This window comes from Oryctolagus cuniculus, chromosome 5 (genome assembly GCF_964237555.1).
Source record: "Oryctolagus cuniculus chromosome 5, mOryCun1.1, whole genome shotgun sequence".
NCBI classification, from domain to species: domain Eukaryota; kingdom Metazoa; phylum Chordata; class Mammalia; order Lagomorpha; family Leporidae; genus Oryctolagus; species Oryctolagus cuniculus.
In genome coordinates, this window is record NC_091436.1 from 107,282,824 (window position 1) to 107,302,346 (window position 19,523).

Below are 19,523 nucleotides of genomic sequence, written 5' to 3' on the forward strand. Positions count from 1 at the left end.
TTTTTTCAATTCACTGATCTCTCTCCAAGAAATTATATTTGCATAAATTTTACCATTCCCTTTGTTTTATATTTAGTTTTCCCTTCTTTTTCATATTATGTAAGGTAAACCTAAAATATGATTTTGATCATTCTTTCTAATATATATAGAAAGTTCAGATCCATAAATTTCCATCCATACTGTTTTAGCTACATTTCAAATATCTTGAGATGGTGTGAGTATGATAGATAAGGACTTACTGTTGTTTTATTGTATATTCCATTTACTTTTTATTCGTTGCCTGTCCAGCTATTTTAGAAATATGTTGTTCAATTTCCAAATATTTAGATTCCTCAAAATGTTCTGCCATTGATGGCTATTTTAATTGTTAGATTTGGAGAATATATACCATATATTTTTAGTTCTTTTAGGTTTGAGATTCATTTTCTAGAATGTTCATTTGTTGCTAAATCGTCAACAGCAGAGTTGTACAAGTGCCTGATTGATGCTTGGCGGGATGTGAGGTTAGGTGTCTCCTTGCCCCTTGTCCCCTAGGTTAGTCACTTGTTTCCTCCATTCTCATACTAACTAACATTATGTGAATATAATTAATAATGTAGTAATACCAATGTCCAAGTCTGGGAGCCCAATTGTAGTTTTTTAAGGACCTACATCAAAAGGTGCTTCATAACACAGTTGAAAAGCATTTATTGAGGTTGGTGCTATGGCATAACGGGTAAAGCCACTGCCTACAGTGCCAACATCCCATATGGGCACCAGTTCAAGTCTCGGCTGTTGCAATTCTGATCCAGCTCTCTGCTATGGCCTGGGGAAGCATGGAAGATGTCCTAAGTCCTTAGGCCCCTGCACATGCATGAGAGACCTGGAGGAATCTCCTGGCTCCTGTCTTTGGATTGGCCCAGCTCCAGCCATTACAGCCATTTGGGGAGAGGAGCAGTGGATGGAAGACCTCTCTCACTCTCTGTCTCTCCTCTCTGAAGCTCTGCCTTTCAAATAAACATTATTTTTTTTAAAAAAACAAGCATTTTTCAGATGATATTTAACACTCTGTCATTAGGCACATGCTGGTGGCAATAAAAGATAACTAGTGTTGATTGTTGATATTCAAGACACACGCTATGAGTACACATCCAATCATGGTAATTAGCATTTCCATCTCTTTACCATTTCTTTATGTTTGCAAGCTTAAAGTTCCTCTCCTTTATTGTCATAAAATATACAATTTGTTATCTCTTGGTCTGAATAGGCTTCGGAGAATTCATATATGCTGGAGAGAACCAAAAGCTAAAATCACTCCCTAAAGAAAGGACCTTTTCTTCAACAAGTTTTGTTGGGAAACTTGGATCTTTGCATGTGGAAGTATGAAATAAGACCCCTATCTTATACCCTCTGCAAAAAATCAATTCACAATGGATCATGCATCTAAATCTAGCACCTGAAACCATGAAATTACTAGAGGAAAACATTAGGGAAACACTTAAAGATATTGGTATAGGAAAAGACTTGTTGGATAAAATCCCAATGCACAGGCATTAAAGGCAAAAATAGACAAAGTAAAATAAGCCAATCCCAAAGGGACAATTACCACATGTTCTCCCTGATAGGTGACAACTAACTGAGCACCAAAAAGGAAACCTGTTAAAGTGAAATGAACACTATGAGAAACGGTGACTTGATCAGCCCTTGTCCTGTTGATGAACAACTTAATATGTTATCCCTCTTAGTATTTTTTTGTTTGTTCTACTTAATACTTTTGGTTGAATACTGTAATCAATACACAATTATTCTTAAGTGCTGAAACTTAAAAAAAAAACAACAAAAAATAGACAAACAGGATTACCTCAAGCTAAGAAGGAAATAACTGTAACTTTTTTATAAATTATATTATTCTTTATATTGTTATTAACACATAGAACTTGTAAAATTCATTGATTGTTGTCTGAAAGGGAACATCAAGCACTTTATAGCCAAAACAGTATGTTACTTAGTGAGAAAATGAAAGCCAAAAAACAATACTTAGTTTATATGTCACTAAATAATGTGAATTTTGCTTTGTGTGTTAAATTATAAAAATAAAAACATAAGCCATATAAAATGTTTGATGGCCACGTCATTGACACTATTATATTAAAATAACTAACTTTAACATAGTAATACATAAATATTTATTTTGATTGCATAATGAAGAGAGAATTGCAGATAAAAGAATATTTCTCAATGTTGTGATGAAACAGAAATAAGTTTCCTTCCATACTCCCTTCCTTCCTTTCGTCCTTCCTTCCTTCCTTCCATCCATCCATTCATCCATCCTTTTCCTGTTTCTTTTATGTCTAATCTTTTATAGGCCCATTCTGTGAGGACTCAATCAAACCTTATGATTCTTGGTCTTGTTGGAAAGAGGGAATTTACCAAAATAGCACATCTTTTTGCAAATTTGAATACCCAGAAGAATTTCTCAATCAAAACTGTGAATTTGATACCAGTGAGTGTTCATCAATAGCAACTTGGAATGGCACTAATTGCATCAACTCATCAAATGTAAGTCTGAATTCAATATAGAAATGAGTAATTTTTATCACTAAAATTACAGATAATTAAAGTTCTAATTGAAATACAAAATTCGAACTCTGAAAATAGAAAATCTAATCTATTAAAATTTTCTTTTGAAAAAATGCCAATTCTCACACACTGTTCAGTTTAATTTTTTTTGTCCTTCTACCCTTATTACTCTTGATAACTATTAAATTTGAAAATATAATTTTGTAGATAAATGATTTAGAAAATCATACATTTTGTCACTTCCACAATTACTATGTACAACCTTAGGAAATCTCTTTACCTAGTTCCTCTATAGTTTGTCATAGGTAAGTATTGTTTGATTGGATTATATCAGGAAGAAACAAATCATGTATATTAATTGAGATTTTCAAATTTGAATTATGTAATAAATATTAAGTTTATGATGAAGACAATGATTATGCTGATGAAGAAAAAAGAGCAAAGGCAATAAGGACAAGAGTGGGAAGAAGTGTACTACTAGAATGCATTTAGATTGAAGCTGAAAATAAGATACAAGTCCATTAAATTTAATTTTTATTTTTACCCACCCATGTATGGAATTAGTGCTTGTTCCAGCTTTCTAAATTCTATGTGTTGCTGCCTGAATACCTGTGGATTCAAACATTTATTACTTTTCAGGATTTATTTTTATTTTTTGAAAGATAGAGTTACAGAGAAAGAGAGACAGGGAAGTCTTCCATCTGCTGGTTCACTCCCCACATAATTGCAACAGCCAGAACTGTGCCAGTCCAAAGCCAGGAGCCAGGAGTTATGTGTGCAGGGACCAAGCCCTTGGGCCACTCCTGTTGATTTCCCAGGTGTAGTAGCAGGGAGGTGGATTGGAAATGGAGCAGTCAGATCTCAAACTGGTGCCTATATGCAATGCTGGCCTTGCAGGACGCAGCCCAACTCACTATGCCACAATGCCAGCCCCAAGAATTATTTTTTATTATTGTATATTGTTTGTTAAGGTAACTTTGCTAGAAAGCTCTTCATAGTCTTTCATAAAACTGTATTCAGAAAGTTTCTGACGTTGGAGTTAATTTTGAAGATTTCTTTATTCATGTTTTTGATGATCAATGTTGGCTGTCAGCAGGGCCATTAGCTGGGGTGATCCACCTGAATTTTAAACAGGACTTCTCCATGTGACCTGGCCTTCCTCATAGCAAGTATTCCAAGATAATTTGATAGATGATTTATAAGGCTTGCTTTGGAAAGCATGGGCTTGCTTCTATTCTAGGGGGAAGAGATATAGTCCCCCAATCTCAAATAGAAGATTATTGATTACACATGGTATGAAGGGTATTTGAGATGGGAGATACTTCTATGTTATTTTGGAAAACAGAATCTTCAACATTGATGCATAAAGAACTTCCAGTACATTATCTACTTTTTAAAAAATTAATTAGAATATGTAGTATGTGTGCATTTTTATGTGGCACAGCATATCTTACATACATACAGTATAAACCAATCTTGCCAGGCAATCAGTCTTTTCCTTTCCTTAACTCTCTTCATGTTTGGAACCTACCAGCTCCTTTCTCCCAGTTTTCTATCCATGCACTTCTCACTTTCATTGCAATACTTTTTACAATAGCCAAGATATGAAATCAATCTAAGTGCCCATCCATAGGTGAAGAAAATGTGGTGTATATACATAAAGGGCTCTTCAGCCAGGAAAATATTCCTGAAATTTGCAGAAAAATATATAGAATTGGAGATAATTAGTTTAAGAATAAGCCAGACACAGTAAGATATATACTTCATGTCCCCTGTCACACGAATAAATTATAAAATAATAACCAATATGGACTTAACGATAGTGAATACTAGAGACTGACAGGTGTGAGGGAAAGACAAGGGGATAATGAGAACCAAAATCCAGTTGGAGGGAGGTAATGGCTACTACTGTGTGGAACACAGTGGGAGTGGCTGAAGGTCTACATGTTCCTGATCATTTTCAAGACTCTCCAGGTAAGAACACATTCGTTGTTATTGAAATATCCAAAAACCTTTGTAAAAGTAATCTTTAATTTTTCACAGGATGTTATGTGCATCTGTTCACCAATGATGACAGGCAAATTTTGCAAGATAATTGAAATGCCACATGAGTCATTTCCTGAGAAGAATAATATCACATGTTCAACACATGAGGAAGATTGGCATTGCAGGTATAATTTCCTAAGTGCATATTTTAACACAAAATATATGGATTTTGGAGTCATGTTCTGCTTGAAGTTTAACATTTAATGGTATTAATTATTTATTTCAAGTAAAATAGAAACATTTACCCATGTTATTATTGTGATATTAAATAATTATTGTGATATTTTAAATCAATATTTAAAATTCTGTGGGTGGGAATTGTGATTCAGTGGGTACATCGCTGCTTGAGATGCACGCATCTCATTTCAGTGTTCCTGGGACAGAGTCCTGCCTTTGCTCTGATCCTTTACCCCATTAATATGCACTCTGTAATGTAGCAGATAATGGCACCAATACATAGGTGCCTGCCACTCAGGCAGAGACTGAGGAGTTCCTAGCTCCTGACTTTGGCCTATGAGATATTGCCAGCATGTAAGAAGTGAAACAGCAAATGGAACAACTCTCTCTATATAGATAGATAGATAGATAGATAGATAGATTTGTAAATATAACTTAAAATTATAAAATTTAAATTATAAAAGTAAATATAAATTAACTACTCAAAAACAAATTCTCAACACAATTCAGGCATAGTTATACATTATTTTGCTTGTACTCACAATGGAAATTTTAAGATAAAAGATTAATATTCATCTAAAAGGAAAGGAGAAATATGAATCTTTACAATATTATTTCTATTATCCTTATGACATTAAAATATTTTGAAAGGATGGAATACCCATTTCTTTCTTTCCCATAATTCACAGACTCAGCTGATAATTTTCCATTAGGGTCTTTATGCAGACTTTCAGGAAATACTGCTTTCTTTAAGTACAAATTTGTCAAAAGTTACCCATTTGTAAATGGAAGAAGTGACCCAGATATTTTGGGCATATAATTTTACTCAGTTTTAAATACTCTTACAGATATTTTCTCACACCATTAAGAAATAAAATTTGTACTCTTCACACTTGCTTGGCTTTTCTCTGGTTGGTTAACGTAAGTTCTGATGGGCATTATTTAAGCACAGTAAATAGCCTCACAATTTTAGAGTCTTCATAAAACCAGAAAAAGTAAAAACTTAGATACAGGCTAGCTTTAACATACACTGCAAAGAAACTTGCAATATGCAAGTTCATCTATTTCAAAGGACTCTAAATTCAGACAGGAAACATAATACATTTTTGAAACATGAGTGTTTAAGAGAGTGAAGAGAAACCTAATCACTATAACAATCTATTGGAAAATCTAATAAATCTGGTCAAATTTATACATTGGATTAATCACTAGTGAAAATAATTTTCATTCATTTAATGATATTACCTTTGTAATCTACATTTATTGTGCCTAAAAGTGCTAACAGCTTTGCTAATCTATTTAAAAATAGTCAATTAAAATGTAGATAATATTATACAAATATGAGTAAATGTAAATTTATATTTTTGATTATATTTATTTTTATTTAAATAAAAAACTTTTTTAGATCCTTGTTTTTAACATTATTTTGGTTGTCAGAGAGGCTTTGTGAAGAAATATAGCATGAAGGGAAAAGCTGAATAACTATAAGCATTCTTGCCATATCTCAGTTCATTGCTTTGCTGTTACTTAAAGAGTTTAATTTTAAAATAATGAAGTTTGAGGGCCGGTGCCATGGCTCACTTGATTAATCCTCCCATATGGACACCGGGTTCTGTTCCCAGTTGCTCCTCTTCCAGTGCAGCTCTCTGCTATGGCCCAGAAGGGCAGTGGAGGATGGGCCAGGTACTTGGGCCCCTGCACTTGCATGGGAGACCAGGAAGAAGCACCTGGCTCCTGGCTTCAGATCGGCGCAGCGCTGGCCATGGCAACCATTTGGGGAGTGAACCAATGGAAGGAAGACCTTTCTCTCTGTCTCTCTCTCTCATTGTCTATAACTCTACCTGTCAAATAAAAAAAATAATAAAGTTTGAACTGAAATGCCTTGCTAGTATGTTTTATCTAGGATGGCAAACTTAATTGCAGAAATTCAGGTTAGATTTTCCTAGGAAGAATGAAATCTATCTAGTTTCTATGTTAGTTATAACAATTTTGAGTAAACTTATTGATGCAATGTGTAACAGCCACTATATGTGGTCTAATATTATCTACAAACAGTAAGATTTTTTTAATTCACTGGGCCATCCAGGACCAAAATGAAAACTATTGTCTCCTATTTTGGTTAAAACTGATTGATAAATAGAAGGCAAAATATGGAAACAACAGGATTGTGAAAACAAAACTGCTCTAACTAGGCTGAAATAACACATGGTATAATTAGAGTGATAAGTCAAGAAACAGATCCTTCAAGATCAATGAGGGCAGTAAACATTTGGAGCCCAAATGCAGGATTTCCAGTCCTAAACCCTCTGTCTTCAAATCTATACTAAAATTCAAAAGCAAAAACAAAGGCTAACTCTGACTTAGATGAAATAACAGAGATATAATCAAGATAAATTCATAAGTTATGAAGTTGAAACAATGACAGAAAATTAGCATTGAAATCCATTATTTTTTTTTCTCATGAAGGATGATAAAAATAATAACAACAATAAAACTACTTGACTGAGAAATTTTCACCTTAAAATTATCCTTGTTTTCTAATTTACAAGTTATGTATTTTCAGTTTTAATTCTAAAGCTTAAGTTAACTTAGAACTACCCATCGGGCTGGTTGAGCAGCTGGTTCAATGCTTGTACTTTGTCCCTGTCATTTCTAATTTAGTAGGTCTGGAGTGGAGATTGTACAAATGCAAGTCCAGCAGATTGTCATGTAAAACTGAAGGTGTGGTTCTGGAGACCAAACTTGGAGAATTACTGGTCAAGTTGAGCCTCATTCAAATAGCATCAACAATCTCTTTATACCTTTGCTTCCTCCTTTTATCTTCTTTCACTCAGGCATTTACTTTTTTACTTTTCTGAATCTGAGATGAAAAACAGTGTTGAATTCTAGGAATCCAATGAAGAGAGAACAGAGTGATGAGGATGGTTTGCGCAGCCCTGGTGAATGTATCGTGTAGATATAAACTTATGGTTAGATGAGAGAGGAGTATGGCAGGAAAAGGGCGAGGATGCTTACTCTCTCAGAGAGATCAGATGGCGAACATGACCTTGGGTAGTCCATGAAGCTTCGGAGGAATGCCTCAGTTCGTCTTGTTGTAGTTGGAATAATAATTTCAAAATCAAGTGGGCTTTGAGAGCTACAAAATGAAATAAATTCCACAAAGAATACTTGAAGACTTTCTCCTATTCGTCAAAGTGAATCAGCTATGATTCTGAGAGAAAAGAATTTTTTACTGAAACAGTCATTTAAGAGAGTAGAGTTACAAGACTAGTGAGCATGGGAAGGATCACAGAAACCAACAAGGGATGACTGATTATTCTGTGTTTCCAAAGGATCTGGAGACAGTTCCCTTCCGCATTCTGAGACAACTTTCCCAGAAGCTTTCCCACTGTAATCAGAACACTTCTGCAGCAGTAGGAAAAAAATAATAATAAAAAGATAAATTTCTTTCCTTAAGAAAGGTACATTCTAGTTTGCAGATATTATTTTAAAGAATTATCCAGAGTCCTTTTTAAAGGATAGTCTGCTGTTTTATGATTCAAAGGGAAGAAGCAGAGAGATCAGCTTGGAAGATACTATGACTATTTAGCATAAAGATGATGGTGACTGATGCTGTCACAGAGTTACTGGTGATTATGTTAAGGATATGTGGACTGTTCCAAGCAAGATTCAATGTCTTATTAAAAGATTCAATATGATGCAAGAGATAAAAAATGCAAGTATAAATCTAAGGTTGCTTATTCAATTGGAAGGTTATGAGCAAACCTAAGTGGCTTATAAAATAATAGGTAAAATCAGGAAATCTATATGAAAGGAATAAGAAGAATAGAATCAACAAGTCAATGTTAGACATAATAGGGGAGATATAGTAATATAGCCTAGTGGAGATACTGATATAGGCATCTAAGTCTGAGAATATTCCAAAAGAACTCTTTGTATTATTACCTCATAATATTTGTTTTATAAACTTAACATTAAAAAATCATAAAATAAATTAATGGAAAATATAATTAAAAGACAAGCTTATTTTGTTCCAAAACTTCTTAAAAATGCATGTATATTTTTATCATAGTATAGAACTTCCATAATCTTTTTTAAAGATCCCTCAAATCCAACTGGAAATAGTGAGGTAGGCATTCAAGTATGTCTCAATTTTAGAGATATGTGAACTACATATATTCCTTGGAAGCCAGTGACATAGATAATGTCTTTTCAAAACAAAGAATCCAAATAAGATTATATCAGAATAAGCCTACGAAAAGAGGTGAGAAGTTTTTTTTTTTTTTTTTTTTTTTTTATTTTATTTTTTTTTTTTTTTGACAGGCAGAGTGGACAGTGAGAGAGAGAGAGACAGAGAGAAAGGTCTTCCTTTGCCGTTGGTTCACCCTCCAATGGCCGCCGCGGCCAGCGCGATGCGGCCGGCGCACCGCGCTGATCCGATGGCAGGAGCCAGGAGCCAGGTGCTTTTCCTGGTCTCCCATGGGGTGCAGGGCCCAAGCACCTGGGCCATCCTCCACTGCACTCCCTGGCCACAGCAGAGAGCTGGCCTGGAAGAGGGGCAACCGGGACAGAATCCGGCGCCCCGACCGGGACTAGAACCCGGTGTGCCGGCGCCGCTAGGCGGAGGATTAGCCTAGTGAGCCGCGGCGCCGGCCCAGAGGTGAGAAGTTTTTAAACTGAGACCTTGGAAAATTTTATGCTTAAGAAAACTTAGTGGCTGGAATATGAAACCAAAAGGCAAGGACCAGTGAGTTGAGTATCAACAACACAGAGTATCAACAGTAAAGCTGCAACATAGTTTGAGAATATTAAGGCAGTGCTAGACTGTCTCAAAATATGTGTTTAGGTCTAGTTTTGAAAAAAAGTGACAACTGATCTCTGCAATTGGCAACTGGAGGTAATGGTTTCCATGAAAAAAGCAGTTTGACAGAAAGGTAAGGGAAAATTGATTAGAATGGGAAGACATGTACTTTTCCTGTAAAAGGCAGCAACAAGATAGAGTAATGGACTGGTAGCTGAAGTACATCCAAAATAGGTCATTTTTTAAATAGTAATAAATCTGAATAAGGCATAATGCATGCACAGGGATGTTGGCTTAGCTAGATTTGCAGAGATTAAATCAATTGTGTTAGGATGAAGAGTAATATATTTGTACCAATCTAGGTTGCTTTGAATATGTCATTATTGACTCATTTTGAAATCAGAATATACACTCCATTTCTAATTTAAAAAAAGAAATGAATTTTTATGAGGAGGTGTAAAATAGCTATACAGATGAATGTGAGGGAAATTTAGTATGACTAATGTAAAGCAATAAAATTATCCTGAAGTTAGTGAACATTAATGTAAAATAACTTTAGTATAGAGTAATGTATGTTATGCTCAAATCCTGTGTAGTTATCCTAAAGAAACAGGGTGTTGAATTAAACTAAGGCTAGGACTTGACCAGATTAAAACAGTGGAGGAAAAGGAATAAGTGATTTAAGAATGTATGTAAAAGGTAGTAATAGATTATATTCTTAGAATTGCATCTATGAAGTACATTGAATCTTTGTATATTAATCTCATATTTAAATGAGAAAGTATCAGATGGTAATAAAAATTTTAAAAAAGTTGAAGAAACAAAAGAAATCGACCTTATAAAATAATTCATGTAGAGAAGAAAGAATGTGATGGAAATGAGAGGTATTGAAGTCTTTTATACTCAATGAATTATAGAATTAAAGAATTGCTGAAATATAGAAGAACTTGAGGAGGAAAACTAAGGAGACAAAAATAGATACTTGAAATTAAGATCATGGGTTTCACATCATCAACTAGACATAGTAACTCACGATGATAGTGTGTAGAATACTAGAGTGGGAGAAGGTTATGTTAGGGTAAAGACAGATTTTTCAACTGAGATACTATTCTTTGAGAAGAATATTGTAAATATTGTAAATCAATCACTTGGGTATATATTGAAATACCTAAGTAAGATATTCAAGTTGTCTCCCTGCATTGGCAATTGCAATAATGAAAATTTGAAATAAGTCCTGCCATTGGTGCAACATGATGAACCTTGAGAGCATTATGCTAAGGAAAATAAATCAGATGGAAACAAACAGTGTGGGTGTTGTGAAGAGTTCACAGAGCTCAAAGGATAGTCTTTGGCTATTCCTTCAAAGAGAGTGAGAGGAATTGCAGGACTATGTGTCCCACAGGTGGCCAGTTCTAAGGCACTGTAGGACACAACTCCAGTGCAGCATTCTAGGTCCATTTGTCACCTCTTGGGTGGAAGTGCAAGGGTAGGGAAAGGAAAGACATTCTGACATGAAATACAGGGTTCTTATTTCCTCACTACACACTAGAGCTGGAAGTATTTGTATCCTAATACCACATGCCAGCTGTGAAGGCTACCATAAATTATACTACTGTTTTGCACACTCACATACACATACAAACACATATACATTTATTTAATCAGTATTTCGTCAATGTAATGACTCCACTAATTTCTATATATCAAAATAATCACATTGTGAACATTTAGAAAGAAATTAAAAAACATAAACCAGGATATAAATTTTCTTTAAAAGATTTATTTATTTATTTGAAAGTCAGAGTTACACAGAGAGAGAAGGAGAGGCGGTGGGGGCGGGTCTTGCATCCGCTGGTTCACTTGCCAACTGGCCACAACTTCCGGAGCTGAGCCGATCTGAAGCCAAGAACCCAGAGCTTCTTCTGGGTCTTTCACGCAGGTGCAGGGGCCCAAGGAATTGGGCCATCTTCTACTGCTTTCCCAGGCCATAACAGAGAGCTGGATTGTAAGTGGAGCAGCAAGGACTTGAACTGGTACCCATAATAGGATGCTGGCACTGTAGGCAGTGACTTTACCTGCTTAGCCACAGCACTGACCCCAGATATAAATTTTAATACAATTAACTGGTATCATTCTTGTATATTTTTTCAAGTCTGAAAATAAATTTTAAACAAAATTTTTGAGAGTGATCATTTTAAAAATGATATAAACTTGATTATGAGAAATACAAATGCTATGCTTTTAACAATCAGGAATGTTATGATACAGAGATTTTTCCGTTTTAAACCTTCCCTTTCCGCCACTCAAACTCTAAGGCCTTTCATTGTATAATGATGTTTCATTTTAGTTTCTCAGCTTATTGTTTTTTGCTGTTTCCTACTCATTGAGCAGCAGTTATTATAATTTGCACTCCTGAAGTGTCAATTCAATGAATTAACATATCCTTTCTTTCCTTTCTCAAGTCAGTTTCATCACTTCATTGGGCTGTGATAAGTCTCACCATGGCAGCTATAGGTAGAGTTAGGGTTTTCAGTTTATGTAACATTAAAGCTAATTAAGTATGCACTGTGACTTTGAAATAGAACACTAGATCCTCAGAAATGTATAACTCAACATATTTTCCTTCAGTGGATGATGAAGCTCTATTTTCACATGGATTTTGAAAATAGCAGCCGCATATTTGGATCAGGAATGTATTAACTATTGGAACACGTCCACTTGATCACACAATAATTCTCACAAACAGAAAATCTTCATTTATTGGAGTTAATTATTTTAAAGCCTAGACTGCAAGATTTTCCTTCACGTGAAATCAATATACCATTTTATAAGGTCAATGTTCCCTTTTGAATAAATCATTTTGAAACTTAACACAAATAAGTTTATTATCATTTAAATTTTGGACTCATTTCAGATTTTGATTACAAACTACATTATAATGAAAAATATCTAGAATATAGTTGACATACTCATCAGGAGTACCTTCTGCTACTATTAAAATTATTTCATGTTTTCAGGGACTATTACAGATGACCGATGTCTTCTTCTAATCTGGTTCCCTAGGTGCCTTATATTGAGAACATATCTTTCCATCAGTATAACCTTTCCAACATTAGTCCTGGATTTATTAGTGTTCCTGAAAATAATAAATAACAAAACACAGCAGAAGTTAGTACAGGCATACACATGCATGTTGAATTACAACCAAGCAATCACTAAGTCTTCTAGGGCCCACGTGATTAAGGAAACCTTAGTCCTGCAGTGTCCTGCACAGCTTTTCGTGTCTCCTGATACCAACACCCTCTACTGTGCTCTCTGGATCTCGTTTTGTCATCAGCAAGCCTTCCAACACCCACAATATCTTTTCTATTCTTTTTTTTTTTTTTTTCTGACAAACGTGAGGACAGTTCTTCTTCTAGCCCTTTAGTTGTCACTGTTCATTCTTCCACAACTTATGTCCTACATGCAAAGCAGTATATAGATAGTCTTGCCTTTGTTGCCATGAGCAGAATAGATTTCATTCTACTTCTGCAAACCACAGTCATTTTAACATATGACACCAGTTTTAGCATTCTCTTTGGAAATATTTCTTGAAGTTTTTGAGATCCATCTTGGAAATCTGCTCTCCTTGATTGTATAAATTCAGAGGATCATTTTTTATTGATTTACTTCTCTTCCTTACCACAGTCATACCCTATAATCCATATTGATCTGTAACTGCATATTCACACATACCCAATTTAAATGTCTCCACTGTTCACCACTTCATGAATTTCAAGCTCATTAACTTATTAAAGGTCAGAGTTTTGCAGTTCTTTTAAAAACCATTAAGCACCTCCAATCATTTTACTGTACTGATTCTGTTCTGTTCATCTCTTAATGTAGGTCTTCATTTTCCTTCGTAAAATACACTGTGTGTCCACTCACCTTTATATTCCTTCTCTCCCTTGTTATCTGTTATATTGACCAGAAAACACCAAGGCTGTTTAATTCTGTATCCAGCCAGTTAAGCCTTTGCCTGCTCTCATAAATATCTAATATAGCATTTCAATGTATTCTAAATTAATGATCAATTTTAGAGCCATGGACAAGCATGCTTTTCTGCTAGTCATCTTTTAGCCTTGTCTTTGATTTCTCTTTACCATTATCTTTCTTTTTTTAAATTTTACACTCTCTTTTTTAAATTATTTTATTTTATTTATTTTTTTTTTTTTACAGGCAGAGTGGACAGTGAGAGAGAGAGAGACAGAGAGAAAGATCTTCCTTGTCCGTTAGTTCAACCCTCAACGGCTGTTAGGGCAGGCGCACTGTTGCCAGCGCACCGCGCTGATCTGAAGCCAGGAGTCAGGTGCTTTTCCTGGTCTCCCATACAGGTGCAGGGCCCAAGCACTTGGGCCATCCTCCACTGCACTCCCGGGCCACAGCAGAGAGCTGGCCTGGAACAGGAGCAACCGTGACAGAATCCGGCGCCCCAACTACGACTAGAACCCGGGGTGCCGGCGCCGCCCATTTTTTTCAACCCACTTGTTGTCCATCAGCAAACTCTTGAAATATCCCCATATATGCAAGCACTTTTATGTCCTTAATATATATCATGGATATGAATATTTTGTCAAGCCAACATAAATTCTTATCCAGAACATGTCCATAGCCTCATACTAGACCTTCTTCTTTTGACCCTTTATTCAAGTGTATGTAGAATAGCATGTAAAAGCCTCATTAGACAGCTAATATTTTCCCAGAGTTTTGAATGAGGTGAAGAGACATACAGCTATATAGAGAAAGGGTGCTCATAGAATAGAGAGTACCCTATGCAAATTTTCTAGCCAAGTTAAGCTATGCTAATGAACCTAGTGTAACTGATTTGGAGAAATCAAGGGGAATTAGTAAAAATTAAAATAGACAGGAAACCAAAAATATTGGTACATTTAAATCAGGCATACTATCTTAAGGTTTTTGAGTTTTAATCTATAAAATGAGAAGTATTGTAATGTTGCTGTCAAATGAGTTACACTGTTTGGTTTGTATCTTAAGATTATAGTTTGTGGGCCAGTGCTGTGGCATAGTGGATAAAGCTGCCGCCTGCAGTGCTGGCATCCCATATGGCACTGGTTCAAATCCCAGATGCTCCACTTCTGATACAGCTCTCTCCTATGGCCTGGGAAAGCAGTAGAAGATGGCCCAAGTCCTTGGGCCCCTGCACCCACGTGGGAGACCCAGAAGAAGTTCCTGGCTCCTGGCTTCAGATGGGCACAGCACCAGCCGTTGCAGCCAACTGAGGTGTGAACAACCAATGGATGGAAGACCTCTCTCTCTGCCTCTCCTTCTCTTTCTATGTAACTCTGACTTTCAAATAAATAAATAAATCTACATATTCAAAGGCTTCTGTTAGAAAGATATTATGATAATCTAAGTAGGAGAAGACTAGTATTACTGCCTTGGATTAGAATTGCAGACAAGAATGGTAAGAAGATACTGGACTATGGATTTTTTTAAATTTTTATTTACTTGAGAGGTGGAACCACAGAGAGAAATAGAGACAGAGAGAAAGGTCCTCCATCCCCTGGTCCACTCCCCAAATGGCTGCAATTGCCAGAACTAGGCCAATCCAGAGCCTGAGCCAGGAGCTTCTTTTGGGTTTCCCACTCAAGGTATAAGTACTGGGGCCACCCTCCACCACTTTCCCAGGCCACAGGCTAAGAGCTGGATCAGAAGAGAAGCAGTCGGGACAAGAAGAGCCCTCATGGGATACCAACACTGCAGGCAGAGGCTAGCCCACCATGCCATTTGCCAAGCCGTGAATAATTTTTAAGATGTCATCAAAATATATTTGCTTAGGCTTGATTGAGAGAGTGAAAGAGTAAACCTGATAGCCCTACAGTTTTTGACCTAAGAAGCTAGAGTACAGTTGTCATCATCTTACATTGTGAAAGCTGTGGGCTGAATCAAAATTAGTTTTCTTCCTCATCATCTCTTTTCTACAAAGAAAAGTGTTGAATGTGTTTTAAAATCATATTGCTCTCCTGCCACTGTCATTGAATGGATTCCCAAAACAAAAATGAAATAAAAAGCATTCAAAATGCATCCAAGGGGAGCCATCTTTGCTCCTGCCTATTTCTTCCATATTATATCTCACTGTACTCCCCCACGTTATTGAACTCCCATTACTTTGATCTTTGAGTTGTTTCCCTCATGTATTTCTTGCTTCAAGATTTCGCATTGTCTGGCCCCCTTTCAGAAGAACATTATTCTTCAAAATTCCCACTTCATTAAGTATCTCTTCAAACATGATAGCCTCAAATGTGTCTTCTCTGTGAATCCTGACAAATATGAAACAACACTTTGAGTTACTCTCTCCACTGTTACCTGGTTTTATTTTACTCATTTATTTTACAGTATTTATACACAATTATCATAATATTTATGTGTTTATAATTTTCTCTTCCCTCCTACATAGCTAATATACTCTAGGGAGATTGTTTACTTTTTTAAAATAATTTCAACATTGAATTGCTATATTGTAGAATTAAAATTAACATTAGTTTAAATTAACATTAGGTTAATTTTAATTACCAAATGTAGATTTTTTGTCTAATAACTTTATTTTAAAGTTTAAACAACCATGTGATGTGAATTATTTGGATTTTTAGATCCAAATAATTTTATATCAAAAATAAGTTGATGTAGTGAGAAAGTCTATATATAAGTCTGTACATCTGTCTCTGATTCAAGTCAAAATGAGTAAGCTTGCAGTAGTACTGCAAAAGTTCCATTGGAAGAATGTCTTTATTTACTTCAAAGGCTTTTTTCTTAAGGAGTGAAATAGGTACATGAGAGTGTTGAAATTGATACAAGAAACTCTGTGTCAGAATCTCCATCAATGTGTGATTGATTACCCCAAAGATAAAAGCGAACTGCAATGCTTGATTTGAGACAAAAATTACAACTCAGTTATCCTAGAACCGTCCAGACCAGAAAAAAAAAATGTGCCAAAAATCCTCTGCAAGTTCAATTTAACAGGCAGAAGACACCTTTTGGATTTAGTTGAAAACTATCTCCTTTCTAATTCCTAGAACAGTATAGAGTTAAAAAAGAAACTTTTCAGTGGCTGGAAAACTTTAAGCAAGAATATACTCCCAAACGAACACTGATAGTGTGACATACTTTGCCTTTAAATCTTTAAAAATTAATTTTTAATTTTCATTTTTTGTTGTTTTATGGAAAGATTTCTACATTATGTTTTTTTTTTTTACATCATTCATTTGGAAGGCTAAATGACACAGGGAGAGTGAGAGACACATACAGAGAGGCAGAGAGAAAGAAACAGAGATCTTTCACTTGCTGATTCATTCTCCAAATGGCCACAACAGACAGAGCTAACCCATGCTGAACCAGGAGCCAGGAACTCCATTCAGATCTCCCACATGGATAGCAGACCCCAAGTACTTGGCCCATTATCCACTGCTTTCTCAAGTGCATTAACATGAAGTGGGTCAGAAGTAGAGCAGCCAGAATTTGAACTGGCAGTCTCATAATGGGATGCTGGCACCACAAGCAGAGGCTTAATCTTCTGTGCCACACACTGGCCCCTACTCATTATATTAATACATTAATGCTTCTTCATTAACATTACATGTCAGTAAACTATTGCACTTTAATTATTACTTTTATTAAATCTATGAGTATCCTTTGATATTTTGAAAAAATACCCTTTTAAAATGTGTACTTAGATTTTTTTCCATTGATCATCATTTTTAATTATGAATTCTATGAGTTTAAAAACAAATAGCTGCTGTAAGTAACAGTATTTCTGCTTTATTTGAAATATTTGCCAAAAGGCTGGTGATTGAATTTTCTTCTGGTCTCACTGCCACAATTATGCTCAGTGCTGTGTCTCCAACAGGGCTCAACAATTTTCATTAAAATCAGTAATGTGCAATCCACATAGAAGTCATTGAATTAAGTTTGGAATACTCTGTCCAAAAAGAAGAGAAAAGCTAATTGTTCAGTAAATATTGGCCTAAGGACAAAATGCAACCCATAGAGGGGGATTATTTAAGGTAATTACAGGAGGTACTTTCAGGAGAAGAGAGAGAGAGAAAGAGATAATATAAAAGCATGCTTTCTTTTCTCATACCTTTTCCACTAAAATATTTATTTGTAGTACCAGTGTTTATTCCCTTTTATGTGTCTTCTCAGATATCTTCTGTTTTCCTATATAATATTTCCCTTTTTACCAGTAAAAATGACTTGTTATTTTCATAATAATCATGTGAATCTTTCACACCCTCCACTCGCAGTGTAGTTTTATATAAAATATAACTATACATTGGATGCTATAGAAACAGTGCTGTGAAAGGCATTTCCTTTCACTCTAAAATGCGCTGACTAAAATGGCTACTGGCCACTTTTAGTGGTTAAAATGAGTTTTATCTTACATTCCTTTACCATCTCAAGAAAAACAACTTATGCAAGTTTTTCTTGCCTTTTGAGCAAGGCAAGCCTTGTTAAGTTAGCATGGGGAATGTCAAGACAAAAACCAGAAAATAGTAAGTACTTTAAAAATATAAATCATCTGACTATGTAAGGGTAGTTCAAAGTCAGTTCCACTAAAGCTCACTTGTGTGACATGAAGTCAAAGGCTTTCTGAAGTTAGGGACTGAAGTTTTGCAGCTACAGAAGATAAGAGATTGCAATTATAGTAGGGAACGGAGCGGTGACTGCAAAACTTTCAGACTGATTGCCTTTCTAATGCTTCAACTTTGTTGGACCATTTGTACTGCCACTCACTGAAGTATGCCTCACTTGCACACTGCTGCAATGAGACCAGAAACTTGATGAGTTAGCAAAGGAAAATATTTCATGCAAGAAAGGCCAGAGTGAAGAGAGGAAATTGAGTCAAAATGAAGTGAATACAGCATGAGATAACTAGGTAGTCTCTGAACGACAGATGGGACAACATAAATAACAATGTTCAAGATGTGTAAAGAGATCCAGAAGGAGCACACAGGTTAGACACAACTAAGACAGCACAACTAGACAGCAACTAAAATTTTCAATCAAATAGTTCAGTTGAAAATTTGAAGGGGAAATGGTGACTAAAATTATGGAAATCTGCAATATTCATAGTAATGGGACATGTATTTTAAAGTAAAGGAAGGAATAGTGAAATGCAAGTCTTTGACAATTGTGTGCTACATGTTCACAATGTAAATTTCTTCTGAACTTACAAAAAGTTAATTTGTGCCTCTAGACAACTTTGGAAACTTCTACCATCAGTGTTTCCTATCCACCTAACTTGTGTCAGTTTTCTCTTGAAACATTCTAGATCTATTTCTTTATTTTTGTATTCTCTTACTAAAAGATTAAACCATGAGAGACATGGATTTGCTCACTCAGCTATCCCACAAGCTTAAAAAGCATTTTGAAATCCATAGATATTTATTGAATAAATTAGAAAACAAATGATTAAAAAGTTGAGTATCTTGAAGAATGGGTGAAGGAAATCCAAGAGGCAAATAATTGCAGCTCCAGGGGTAAATACGATCATTATAAAGGAGAAGCAATAGTTAGTCAAATAGGATATTTTATTGAGCTGGAGAAAGTACTGAGTGTATTGTATTTAAAATAGTCTCTAGCCAACCCTCAAATTGATGATAAAGGCTCAGACAAAGATCTATCAAGCTTCATGGCAGAAAAAAACAATTTGTCCTGAAAGGAAAAGTACTCAGGGTGACATCTCACTATTTACTAGAAATAACAATATGCTTGAGAACATTGGAATAGCATTTACAGCTTTGGAAACAGTGGGAGGCATCTGTATACTACCAAGAGGAAACATCATTTCCCTCAAATCTTATACCAGACTGCAATGTATCGATAATGAGAAAAATATTTCTGAGTGTGGAAAAACTCAGAAAGAACCCTCTTCCAAGTATAG

General features: G+C 35.4%; 1 protein-coding gene across 3 annotated transcripts in view; it reads left to right on the forward strand.

Annotated features, from left to right (window-relative positions):
* Positions 1-19,523, forward strand: part of LOC138849795 (protein eyes shut homolog) — a 339,290-nt gene that overhangs the window by 253,215 nt on the left and 66,552 nt on the right. For all 3 annotated transcript variants that reach the window (XM_070074651.1, XM_070074650.1, XM_070074652.1), the window contains 2 exons: positions 2,345-2,538; positions 4,603-4,730. In XM_070074651.1, the coding sequence (XP_069930752.1) occupies positions 2,345-2,538; positions 4,603-4,730 (322 nt within the window). The remainder of the gene's footprint in view (positions 1-2,344; positions 2,539-4,602; positions 4,731-19,523) is intronic.